Raw genomic sequence first — 14,095 nt, 5'->3', positions numbered from 1 at the left:
GGGACTCATGTGCGCTGTTTTGTTAGTCTTCATCACTGAGAAGAGCTTCTCACACAGATATGTGGTACCAAACATGCACAAGGTTCGAGCCGCATGTAGACGGAGCTGGAGCATTTCTGCGGGAATGGAGTGAATAAACTGTGCGGGCCCTGCAGTATCGTACTTTGCCTTCAGTGTGCCATTACACTGCAGCTCAATCACCTCCATCTGAATCTGCACAGATGCAGTTTCCACATCGACGGCAAATGGGTTGCGAAACAACTCAAAATTCTTTTTTTGTTCTACAAAGTCACCAAAGTGCCATGCGAACTCAGTGCACAGTGCGCTCAGTTTATCAGCAAAATGCGTATTTGGGAACACCGTAGTGCCGACTTGGTTCAACATTACTTCGCAACAGGGAAAGTGGGGCAAGTTGCACTGGTGCATTTGTGTCTCCCATAAAAGTAGCTTCACTTGAAATCACTTTGTGATTTTGCACGGTAAAATGTCTGCTGAAGTGTCAGATTCTTCTTTAACTCTTCTGCTTTCTGTATCTTGTGCATTGCATTCAGGTCTTTCAGGTTATCTTGATGTTTTGTCTCATAGTGCCGTCTTAGATTAAATTCTGTAATTACAGCAACATTAGCTCCACAAATGAGACACATGGGTTTACCGGCAATGTCAGTAAACATATACTCAGCCTCCCATCAGTTTTTAAAGGCTCTATGTTCAGAATCACCTTTTCTCTTCGGCATCATGTGGGCTAGCTTCGCAATAACTTGCAGCATCATAAGCTAGACTTGATTAACGCGGTAAGTGTTCGGCAAGGCAGCTGAAGCGCTGCATTATGGGATCTGTAGTTTATTGTATTACCAGCGCTTCATATCCCCGGGCCATTAATAACAATAATATATAAAATCCGCCGGGCCGGATGTGGCCTGCGGGCCTTGAGTTTGACACATATGGACTAAATAGAACTTGAAAAGATATATTTTTTCAAATGTGATCGCGCAATTCAGATCGAGTTGACGCGCACTACAGTACATTGAGCCCGCGTGCTATAGTGGTTTTGCCTGCGTGCCTCAATAAGTCACCCTCCCCTCGCTCTTACTTTTTTACCGTTCATCTAATGAATACACTGAGTATGGCTTTAGCAAAACAATCATTGATCGCGAATAAAGTATCCATTATTCATAAAGCTTCAATTGGTGATCTGTCTTTATGCGTTAACCGCATATTTTTTCATACGTCTCAAATCAAGGGGATGTGAGGCTAAAATGAATTGGGAAGCGCACGTACATACTCAGTGCATCCCCTTTCGGGAATCGAACCTCGGACATCGGCACTAGAGGCAAAGCCTCTACTATTGTGCCATTCGGCTTTTGTTCAGCACTCTTTGGAACTGTCGCTTTTTGTCTGCGCACTGTGTCAGTTCACGTAAGCCGCTGAATATGGTTTTATATGTCACTCGCTCGCTTCTAATTGTTTCTCTGCCTTCTTAATTATATAATGCATGTTTTCTTCAGCGCTTTTTGGAGCTCTTCCTGGTTTTCTACGTACTGCGTGATTACATGGGAGGTTTGATGATGTCACACGAAACTCCGCCCCCATGACTTTCGAGCTCAACTCCATTACAGTAAATGGAGAAAAATAGCTTCTAGTTATGACCATTATGCGTAGAATTTCAAAATGAAACCTGCCCAACTTTTGTAAGGAAGCTGTAAGGAATGAGCCTGCCAAATTTCAGCCTTCTACCTATACGGGAAGTTGGAGAATTAGTGATGAGTCAGTCAGTCAGTCAGTCAGTTAGTCAGTGAGTGAGTGAGTGAGGGCTTTGCCTTTTATTAGTATATATATATATATATATATATATATATATATATATATATATATATATATATATATATATATATACACACACACACACACACATATATAGTTTTACTGTCAAATAATGCAAACAGTACGCAACACGTGTTTTGCCCTAATTCTGGGCTCATCAGGCATACACACTCACTGCATCCCCTCTCGGGAATCGAACCTTATAACGTCAGCGCCATAGGCGAAGCCTCTTACATTGAGGCACGGAGTGTGATTCGTTTATTTGACAGTATGTAGATCGGGGTAATTACATTCAATGCATTCGTGGTCTGAATCACAATCTAATTGTATGGTGTGTATGCCTGATGAGCCCAGAATCAGGGCAAAACACGTGTCGCGTACTCTTTGCATTATTTGACAGTAAAACTTGTAACGGCCGCCCCTTACCCGGCCGGCAGCTACACCTCCAAGACCTGTGGCCTGGATTAATTGCTGAGGTTAAATCTTAATCAAGCCGTACCTTTAACAAATTAAACCTTTCCCCCACAATCGACGGTGTAAAAAAGCACGAACGAAAAGCAGATATGTAAACTTAAACTGATAAATTGTATTAAATGAAGCAGACAAGCTAAACAAATTATAAATATCCCTCCACCAAAGCAACACTGTGACAAATCCCTAGATGAATACAACTACCCCTCCCTTGCCCTTGTAACATATAACAAACAACACAAATACCAAAAAGAATGAATGAAATACGGAAATGAACGGTCGTGAACTTGAGCTCGAGTAACAATTGTCCTGAATGCAGATGACTGGTTAACCAATATATGAAGTGTTTGTAATTCCCGGAAAAAATGGAACAGCCTCACCGTGTATCCTCGGCAGAGGTGGAAAATGATCCGACCCCGGGGTCTCTTGATGATGAGGGTGTTAGAGTGAGTCCGGCGGAATGAAAAACAAACTGGATGGAAATGCGCGATGTGAAATACAGCAGGTACAGGTGGTTCGTGGTTCGTGGTCGTATATCGAAAAATCTCCTTCTCTCCTTTTTTTCTTCCTCTTCTCTTGATTGTTTTTATAGTCCTGTGACGAATGTAATTGATTAATTGAAAACCGGTGTTTTCCAGGTTTGGGGCTGCGATCTCCTTCCATCATCCGTCCCCCTTTACAGGGACAGCATTCACTGACATACACAAACAGTAAACGGGACGATGGAAACAAGACGCACGTGGTACGAACACAAACACTATTACTACTATGTAGCCCCGCTACAAATTATTTCAACCATTCTATGACCTGCTTCTCGCAACTGAAAGAGGGCACTTTGGCGGGTGTTAGCCGACTTGCTGACCAACCACAGGCGTTACCTGGTAGGTAACCACCCATACAGACTATGAATGCATTGAATATATATATACTGTATATATGACAGACACACTAATAACAGTGACAAAACAATTACAGTGACAATCATGTTACGTTATTTTTAAAATGTTTCCTTTTCTTTTTCATTACCTCTTTAACACACTACTTCTCCCCTGGGAGTGATTGGGATGCCATCAACAGATATGTTACATTCAGATTGTCTTTTAGTAGCTTTCGAACCAATGACTAGCGCTTCTGTTTTGTTAGTATTCAACAAATGAAAATTTCAAGGAATCTAATTTCTACTATGTAAGCTTTTGTTTTAAAAAACTGAGATGCTTCATGTACTAGATGATCTGAATACCATTGATATAGTGTTGTGGAGAAATCTTCAGAAAAAACTAGCAGAGTCTTCAGAAAGGCAGTCAGAGTTTAGACTTTATCGCTCAGTATAGGAAACCATTGCAGATCACATAAAGCCGTCACAGTTCATGAAATGACCCCTGAACATTCTGCGAATCCCACTTTTACTATGATTCTTATGACAAAATGTCCCCCTTCATACTGTTTCCCATCATCTGCTGTACAGGGTTTCTCATGATGATGACCTCATTTAGGAACTTTTCTTGGAATAATCACCTGCTGTTGTAGACTTTCTGATAAAAATACCCTTGCCCCTGTAGGCTTCCCCACAACAATCTTCTTCCCAGTAAACCTTCTCATAACAAATTTCCTTCCCAAACCATCCTCTCATAACAGCCAATTGGCTTGAAGGACATATTTACCACCAATACTTCAGAAGTTCACCTGATATCCCCTCCCTTTGTTCCCACATCCTAATCCTGAGCTGTTAAAGGATGATGGCCTTTTGGTTAATCAATTCTTACAATTAAGTTGGAATCAGGAGGACCCACATGTGAAAACTGGTCTGCTCAATTACAATTACTTGTCATTAGAATGAACTGGAGACATTAAAAAGGTTTGGGAAAACCACTCGTATATTATGCCCTGGCTGCAAATGGGTACATTTATTGTGAGCTATTCACAGGTCAGAGTCCAAAACAGAACTGAATTAAGGCTGTAAAGATGGTGGCTTTAAAGGCAGAGACAGAAGTGAAATAACTGGGATTGGAACCAGAAGTGATGTCTTCTCGACTGGAAGTGACATCCTCATGTGCGCCCCCCATTTTTACGAGCCAAACTGAACCGCATCATAACTAGTATTACAGTCATTAACAATTAGCTTGCCAGCCAAACAACATACATAACATACATGTACATTTAACGTGACATTAACTTTTAAACCTGTTACAGTCTGTATAATTATAATTAAAACAATAGTTATAATAATAATAACAACAATACCATGGCGCTTTTTGCCTTGTTTTTATGTGCTCGAGAATGTTGTGTTTGTGCCTAGAAATAGAGACCATTGTATTAGCTTGCCTAGAAATGGTGATGTCATTTCTGTCCTGAAACTGTTGGCCTACCACTGCTGGATTAGACCTGTGGTGAAGTATGGTGCTGTGGCTCTGCAGGTGGATATTATTGGATAAGTTAGTACCTAATTTGAGTAATACTGAAATATAGTGGACTTCTGAGTAATTTACTAATAAGTTTTATGCATCTGTTTTTAATTGTAGATCACACATGTACATATTCAAATACAGGTATATATCATCAAATAAATCAGTCATAATTACATTCTGAATTGCTGTGTGGAATTCTCTGCATCATTTACCGTTATCCTGACCAACACTACAGAGTGAATACTACAAGTCTTGAACTCATCACAGATACAGTTTTCCTGTGCTACAAGAGTACTCCCTGCGTCTGCTTGGTGTCTGCGCTAAGTTCGGCATCAGCATTGTGCTCCTGGGAGAGCCTAGGGCTACCAGGCTGATAAAAGAGAAGTTAACATGCTCAGGTTTGAAAGAGTGAAGGTCACACTCCCTGTGTCAGTCAACAGTGGGATCATCCCTGTAAGCGGGCGCTTTGACCCAGCCTGAGTGCTAAAGTTAGACACATCCTGGCCTCTATGTTACAACCTCCAGTTGTGATTTTCTCACAGTCTCCTATGTTTTCATCTGGCCATTCTTCAGCTAGAATGGATTTTAAGTTTTCACAGTTGTGCAGCTAATGAGGCTGAATTTTCTCCTGCACACTGCTTGTGTGCTGTTGTGTGATTACCCTTATGAACATGTTTGATAATGTTTAGCTCTACAGTTGCTTGTGCATTTTGATTCTATACTCAGTCATTAGTGCTCTATCAAAACCAACTGATCAGAATTAACAAGCAAAAACTGTTGTGTACAGTGCTTTCAGTTACAAAGCATGCAAAATTAGGGAAAGGGAATCCTTTCTTTTCTCCTTTAATCATTATTGAAACATTTTTTTTTACTAAAGTCTGTTTAGTGAACTGTTCATAGTGGAAGCAGCAAAATGTCATCCAGGATTGTGTGGGAAGGAGCTTGTGACACAGCAGCCTTGGAAGCAAGGCAGAAAAAAAAACATTTTATGTATGTATGGATGTCTTGGCCCTTGTCTTCTTCACTGGAGTTTAACTTTAAAATTATATAAATGTTTATATAGTATATTATTTATATAAATATTATATAACTATATTTGATTTTAAACATGAGCAGGCAATGAAAGATTACACTGGTTGCTGGTGAAAATATATTTTAAGCAAATACAGAAAAAAGTAAATGGAAAATGCATTTGTTTCCATTATATGAGGAAGTTATCATGACCAAGGAAATCAGACTCAGAAAAACAAAACAAGACTTGATTTTATTTTAATTAAATATTATTAGTTCATGCAATTAAAAAGGGCAGGGGGCGGAGTGGACAGGGATGTATAATACAATACAATACAATACAATTTATTTTTGCATAGCCCAAAATCACACAAGAAGTGCCGCAATGGGCTTCAACAAGCCCCTTGCGGCCTTGATTCTCTAAGAAGACAAGGGAAAAACTCTTCTAAAAACCCTTGTAGGGAAACAAATGGAAGAAACCTTGGGAAAGGCAGTTCAAAGAGAGACCCCTTTCCAGGTAGGTTAGGCAAGAAGTGGGTGTCAAAAGAAGTGGGTCAATACAATACAATACACAGAACAGAACACAAGTAATCATTAATACAATATAATAGTGCAAGAGAAATATTACAAGTACAGAGCCTAATTCAACAGTAGATGATATTACATACTATGATTTGGATTTTTTCAGAGTCCTGGAGACATCACCTATTAAGCTGCCTCCCCCTAATGACCATTCCATAGCTGAGTCAGCGGTCAGCCACCCAATCTGATGAAAGGACCCCTCTACCCGATGATTCCTGTGATCATCCATCAGAAATTACTTTACCTTATGCAGGCAAAACAACTTGGCAGGTGGGCAATGGAGTCAAACTCTGCGCTTAAGTCTAACAACATAATTACAGTGCAGTTTCCTTCATCAGAGGATATCAGAATAATGTTTACAGCACACGTTAGTGCAGTTTCTGTACTATGACCAGTGAAACCAGACTGGAATTTCTCAAATAAATTGTGATGCGTAAGGTGTGACTGAAGCTCATTGGTGACTACATTTTAGAGAGAAAGGGTAAATTTGAAATGGGTCTATAATTGTTTAGTATGTGTGGGTCTAGGTCTGATTTTTTAACTAATGGTTTAATGACTGACACTTTTAGTGCATCAGGTACTGGGCTGTGCAATAATGAACTATTAATAATGTTAAGAATAGTTGTGTAAGAACACCCATTGGACTTTTTGCTAGTTTTGCTGGCACTGGGTCTAGGGAACAAGTAGTAGGTTTAATTTTAGAAATTAAAGTCAAGACTTCCTGCTTTGTTACAGGATTAAAATTTCTAAAGTGTTGAATGCAGTGTGAGATAGGGTCTGGCAAGCTATTATGTGGTTTGTACAGTGATCTGGGATCTTTAATCTCATTCAAAAAGTTTATAAAGTCTGTACTGCTAATGTCTGTTGGTATTTTGCACTGTAGATCTGAATTCCCATTTGCTAATTTAGCCACTGTTCTTAAACAGTACCCAAGGATTTTTATTATTGCTATGCATTATTTTAGAATTTTAGTCTGAGTAAGCTTTAAAGAGAGCTTTTTTATATTTTTTAACAATAGCTGCCCATACAATTTGAAAGACATGCAGCTTTGTTGTTCTCCATCTTCACTCCAGTTTTTGACACTCTAATTTAAGAGCTTGAGTGTTCTCATTAAACCTGTGAGAGTTTCTATATGCTGTGATCACTTTAGTTTAAAGGGGAGCCACTGCATCCAGAGTGTCACATTATGATGTGATGTTAGTTGATCTAAATTGTTTTTCACATTTATATTTGATGTTAACTGATATAAATGGTTTCCAAAATTACACTTGACTTGACTCAAAGTGTCTATAAATTTTGAGACAGAATTACAAAGTAGATGTTGCACTGTCTTTGTTTTAATCTGGGTTTATTGGTAAGGGCAGAACCAAATCAAATGTAAATAGGTAGTGATCGGAAACAACTTCATTTAATGGAGTTATATTTAAATTTTGAATTTCAGCTTTGTAAGTTATAATTAAATCTAATTTGGGGGTTATGATTATGCATTTGACTTTTGGCAATCTGCTGAAAATCCTGCTGAATTTAACAAATAAGTAAAACATTTGCTAAAAATGTCAGTTTCCTCATCAATGTGTACATTAAAAACCCCAATCAATAATACGTGATCATAATTAATAGCCAAATCAGATAATAGTTTGCCAAATTCAGTCATGAACAATGAATATGTCCCTGGTGGTCTGTAGACTAGCACTACAATTGTGTTGGAATCTTTTAATATTTAAAATTAAACGTATGATTTTTCTGCATTATCTCATCATAAAGAAAGAAAAATATCGTCCACAATTTAAATCCACCCCAAAACAGTGTTTGCTCAAGCGGCTGAAAAGGTGCGAATTACCAGTCACACGTAAAGAATGGAGCAGACAAAGAAAGGCGTTAAGGTTCAAGAGATCACAAATCTATCACTCCTTTATTCTGGGTTTTGTTCTCGGAAACCAAACAAGGAATGCAAAGCGCGATTTCTTAAAAGCCCGCGCAGCCATTTCCTGGGCTGTTTTCGAGCAGGTCGTCCTTGTATTCATATCAGAGAGATTATCGTCCATAGCGTTAACAGTCGTTTGAGTAGAAGCGTGCGAGAAAGATGTCTGGCCGTGGTAAAGGAGGAAAGGGACTCGGTAAGGGTGGCGCAAAGCGTCATCGTAAAGTGCTGCGAGATAACATTCAAGGTATTACAAAGCCCGCTATCCGCCGTCTAGCCCGACGAGGTGGAGTGAAGCGAATTTCTGGTTTGATCTACGAAGAGACTCGCGGAGTGCTCAAAGTGTTCCTGGAGAATGTTATCCGGGACGCTGTCACTTACACAGAGCACGCTAAGAGGAAGACTGTGACCGCCATGGATGTGGTATATGCCTTAAAGAGACAGGGTCGTACTCTGTATGGTTTCGGAGGTTAAGTGACGACTGAGGCTTTACAAAGAAACTCCTATAAAAGGCTCTTTTCAGAGCCGCCCACGTTTTCTGCTTTAAGAGTTTTTTTTCCTGGTTTGTATTCTCTTGAAACAATTCGCCTGGCTGCGAGAGAACTGGTGTGCTTAGTGAGCTCATGTTAACTTGCTTTGGCCGCTCGAAAGAGAATCATAAGCGACATGCGTTATGCTAACTGCCGGCACTGATCTTTGCTGCAGTCTGAAAATTCACTATCGCAGCCTTCGGTCCTAATAGCAACGACTTGATTGCTATTATCCCGAGCTTTAATCATTTTGAGTTCTAATATTTATTAATTTGCTTTGTACTATGCTATATACTGTATACCCTGCCGTTCTTTCTTATGTTCTGTAAGTGCCTTGAGCATGGGAAAGGCGCTATATAAATAAAATGTATTATTATTATTATTAATACAGCTAGCTGTAGTGATTCTACCGATGTATGTACTGTCAACAGTGAATACTTGTAGAAATCGTGTAACTCTTACGGAGTCTATCAGATAATCTTTGTTTACGTATATAGATGACACGGAGCTAGTTTCCAAAATCCAACTGAGTAGTATCCACTTGCAGAACCCACAGCGCCATACGTCACCGCAGTTACAGACCCGGAAGTGACGTCTCTGTCGTTTCAGGACTGACTTCGTAAAATTACATTTGGAAGGTTTCGGCAGATCTCGGCAAAGCCCGGAAAGTAACGTCGGGTGAAGGACCCGTTCAGAAATTATGCGCTAAAAATGACAAGGAAAAAAGTACATCAAACCAAATACGCATCGAAGTTCAGAGAGTTTCTGCCATCACGTCGTGTCATACATTAAACTAAACAATACGGATCGTTTCAGTGAAATACACTATTAACATTTACTTTGTGTTCGGGTCTGTGGGAACCATTTAGGTAGATACTTTATTAATCCCAAGGGGAAATTCATATACTCCAGCAGCAATTTAACAGATCGACAAAATGAAAATCATCAAGATCTGTGTTAATTGAAAACAGTTTTTCGTTCACATTCATGAAACGAAATATGCAATATAATTGCAATGTTTGCACCACGTTAAAGTTAAGTAAAGCGTTAATAATAAGTTATTGCGATTTTTAAAAAGTAATGTGTATGTGTGCAATATTGTTCTAAGCCAATTTAGAATAAACATTTAAGCAATCTAATATTTTTAAACGTGAAGAAAACGGCAATACATATTCTACACTAAATTATGCTATATATTCATTGCCTTATATAGAACTGGTCTAGTTTTTGTCACTTATTATAAACGATGGGCCATCAAAAGAAAACAAATAAAAATACTAATAAGGACATTATTTATACAGCAGCCTTCCTATGCTCAAAATTCATAAAGAACAGGACCCATATAACATTGGCTACAAATAATATCTTCACTAAATAAAGATAAATACAGGATATACAAAACATTCAAACGGAATAAAAGACAATAATTCAGACTAAAATACAACATATAATACTACAAAAAAATCTTGAACAAATAGCATAAATTGTGATAAAAATGCATTTTTTGAGTACCTGGACAGATAAAGGGGGTAAACTGAAAGAAGGGGCACAATGTCAGGTCTGTTTAATGTCCTCCTAAACAAATGAGTTAAAAACAAATGAATGGAGTCAGCTGATCTCATTAATTTTGGGAGTTCATTCCAAAGTCTGGGCGCAATGCAACTGAACACCCTGCTGTCACCCACAGAGTGCAGGTTAGTGTGGGGCACAGAATGAGAGGAGCTTAGTGGGAAGGTTAATAACAGTATTTGATATTCAATCCTATAAGACACAGGGAGCAGTGAATGTGCAGCAGGATGGCTGTGATGTGCTCCCTGTTGCCAGTCTGTGTCAGGACTGTTGCAGTTGAGTTTTGAATCAGCTGGAGCAGTGATATAAGATTATATTATTATAAAATTAGGATAACTTAATCATTATATTATAAATTAAGGCACAAGGTTTGCCCTGGACATGACATATGCTACAAAGTGTCTGACAGTGGGTTAGAGGATTTCAACTCAATAACTAATGGCAGTCAAGGTGCTGTTGTCTAGCCTGTAGAGGTCTGTGTGTCCCTCTGTGGATATGCCTCCCCAGACTGACCATCACTGACCCCGCCCCAAACCGGCCATGCTGAACAATGTCACAGGCAGCACAACGTTCTCCACTGCTTCCCCAGACCCTTTCATGTTTGTCACATGTGCTCAGGATGAACCTGCTCTCATCTGTGAAAAGCACAGGGCGCCAGTGCTGGAATTGCCACTTCTGGTTTTCGATGGCAAATGCCAATCAAGCTCCACGGGGCCCACTAGAGAACGGTGGGCCCTCAGGCCACCCTCATGAAGTCTGTTTCTTTTTGTCAGAGGCATTCACACCAGTGGCCTGCCTGCTGGAGGTAATTCTGTAGGGCTGTGGCAGTGCTCATTCTGTTCCTCCGGTCCTAATGATGGGTTAAGGACCTTCTACGGCCCTGTCCAGCTCTCCTAGAGTAACTGTCTGTCTCCTGGAATCTCCTCAATGCCCTTGAGACTGTGTTGGGAGACACAGCAAAGCTTCTGGCAATACCACGTATTGATGTAATGTCCTGGAGAAGTTGGACTACCTGTGCAAGCTCAGTAGGGTCCAGGTATGGCCTCATGCTACCAGTAGTGACACTGACCGTAGCCAAATGCAAAACGGGTGACAAAATGTCAGTGGCTTCCCTCCACCTTTTAGACCATTCATTCCTGTTTTGGGGGTCGTCTCATTGTTGCCCCTCTAGTGCACCAAAGCAGCTGAAACTGATTAACGAGCCCCTCAGCTACTTCACTGACCTGATCAACAGCCCAGAAGTTTCATTGACTTGATGCTATACTCGGATTAAAAAGAGTTCCTTTAATATTTTTGAGCAGTGTATTTTAATGTAATATTGCTGTTTTATAAGTCACTACACACATTACTGAAATACACTTAATGATAGTTTTGGACAGCCCCCCACACTTCAGTCCTTCACAAATGCAGTAGTTTACAAACATCACAATTTAATTCCTCTTTAAGAAGCATGAAAAATAATTGTTTTGAATCTCAATTTATGATTACATTTTTGCTACGTATGTACTACTGAGGGACTTTTTTTTTAAATCAGATGGTCACTTTATTTTAACAAGCAATGTAAATAACCTGTTTACTCTTTACCCTCAGATCACATTCTATTTGATTATCAAGAAGAACTGAATATTTTCATTTTCTACACAATACTGTAATAACTGTACAGTTCACACAGTGAGACACACAAACACACTATGCATACACACTGCAGGTGCTGTCATTGGAATGGACTGTCGAATCGACACAATGGCTGTGCATGCTGGGGTCTTTGGCACATGTTGTCCCAGTGTAAGATGTCACCAATGGTTTACCCTGCTCCTCTCCTTCTCCCTGTTCCAGTCTCAGTTCAAGGTTGTCGAGATGACAAAAGTATTTTTTTCTGAGATGTTCAATATGTTGAAAAAATTGCCTGTGGCCAGCATCCAGCGTAGTGTTTTGTCTAAATTCTCCACTCCTCTTTTTGTAGCATTATAGTCCATTATCATTTCTGGCCATGGGATCTCCTATCCCTGTGCAGATCACATTGTGCACCAAGGATGTGTCATTTGTTTAGACAAACGTGAAGGTCTTTACTGGCCTATTCTGTGTTGGCCAACAGTTGAGATGGGAGCTCTGGCTTATTTTTCCTTATTGTGCTAAGCATTGTTACTTTCCTCTTGAGAAGGTACTGTCCACGTTTGTGTAAAAGTAAAAGTTATTGCATATGGTGTTGTGGCCATGCAGATTATGTCATGTCCAGGCTAACCCTCATGCCTTAATTTCTCAAAGGAGTTCCTCCATCTAACTTCACTTTGTTAATGAAATGACATCCTCTGCTCTTCTGTATCTCTATGCTTCCCATTGAGCATGTTATTCATAGCTTTGGATTGGTTTATCTTTTTATGCAGATGATGCTTAGATCTATTTCAGTGTTAAAAGTGACACTTCATCACAGCTTTCTCAGCTCACAACTTGCCTCAGTGAAATTAAATTAAAATTAAAACCTGAACAGAGAAAAACTCTTTAAAATTAAATTGCAACATAACTGAACTCCTGCAAAGTGGTACTAAAGTGCAACTTAAGAAAATAAGCTCCTCTTCCACCATTCTGGGCGATGATCTCATCAGACCTTCTTTTATTGCAAAGAATTTCAGTGTCACTTTGATTCCTCCTTTTCTTATTTCACCCATGTAAGCCACATTAAGAAACTTCCACCTGTGTCACATATCTTATGTTTGCTCATTCCTCTTCTTTTGCTAATGCCAAGAATCTTGTCCATGCTTTTGTCACATCCCACATTGATTACTGTAAGTCACTACTGGCAGATGCCACTTCTAATCTTATATTAGAGCTCCAGCTGATTCAAAAGTTAACTGCAACAGTCCTGACACGGACCAACAATACAGTAAGCTGTGTCTTACAGGATTGAATATCAAATTCTGTTATTAACCTGCCCACTTAAGGTCCTCTCATTCTATGCCCCTCACTAACCTGTACTCTGTGGGTGACAGCAGGGCCTTCAGCTGTATAGCGCCCTGACTGTGGAATGACCTCCTTAAATTAATGAGATCAGCCGACTCCATTCATTTGTTTTTAACTCATTTGTTTAGGACATTAAACAGACCTGACATTGTGCCCCTTCTTTCAGTTTACCCCCTCTGCCTGTCAAGGTACTCAGGGTTTAAATTTTTGTCACAATTTATGTTATTTGCACAAGAATTATTTGTAGTATTATGTTGTATTTTAGTCTGCATTATTGTCTTTTATTCTATTTGAATGTTTTATATAACCCGTATTTATCTTTATTTAGTGAAGATATTTGTAGCCAATGTTATATAGGTCCTCTTGTTCTTTCTGAATTTTGGGCATAGGAAGGGTGCTATATAAATAGTGTTATTAATATATTTTTTTTTTCTTTTGATGGCCCATCGTTTAAAATAAGTGACAAAAACTAGAGCAGTTCTATATGCAGCAATTAATATACAGCATAATTCAGTGTAGAGTGTGTTGCCGTTTTCTTCACGTTTAAAAATATTAGATTGGCTTAAATGTTAATTCTAAATTGGTTTAGAATAATATTGCACACATGCATAGGACATTTTAAAAAACGAAATCACTTTTATTAACGTTTTACTAAACTCTAACGTGGTGCAAACATTGTAATTATATTGTATTTAGTTTCATGAATGTAAACGAAAAACTAACACAGAAACTTGATTTTTTTTTTTCCCCCAATACTAATTTTAGTATAACCCCTTAACACTCATGGCTCTGTTGTCTTAGGTCTCTTGGTTTTCGCACTTACCTGT

The 14,095-nt window shown here is 39.1% G+C and overlaps 1 protein-coding gene across 1 annotated transcript; it reads left to right on the top strand.

Annotated features, from left to right (window-relative positions):
- Positions 1-8,355: 8,355 nt before the first annotated feature.
- On the top strand, positions 8,356-8,741 carry LOC120515113 (histone H4). Its single transcript, XM_039735842.1, has one exon. It carries the CDS (start codon positions 8,374-8,376, stop codon positions 8,683-8,685), a length of 312 nt encoding a protein of 103 aa, XP_039591776.1. The 5' UTR covers positions 8,356-8,373; the 3' UTR covers positions 8,686-8,741.
- The last annotated feature ends 5,354 nt before the right edge of the window (positions 8,742-14,095 follow it).

The sequence above is a fragment of the Polypterus senegalus genome, chromosome 14 (assembly GCF_016835505.1).
Source record: "Polypterus senegalus isolate Bchr_013 chromosome 14, ASM1683550v1, whole genome shotgun sequence".
In the NCBI taxonomy this organism is placed as follows: Eukaryota; Metazoa; Chordata; class Cladistia; order Polypteriformes; family Polypteridae; genus Polypterus; species Polypterus senegalus.
This window is presented reverse-complemented; position numbering and strand designations above follow the sequence as displayed.

What these genes read in the sequence shown, in the direction of transcription:
- LOC120515113 (XM_039735842.1), top strand. Translation starts at nt 8,374, where the DNA reads ATGTCTGGCCGTGGTAAAGGAGGAAAGGGACTCGGTAAGGGTGGCGCA.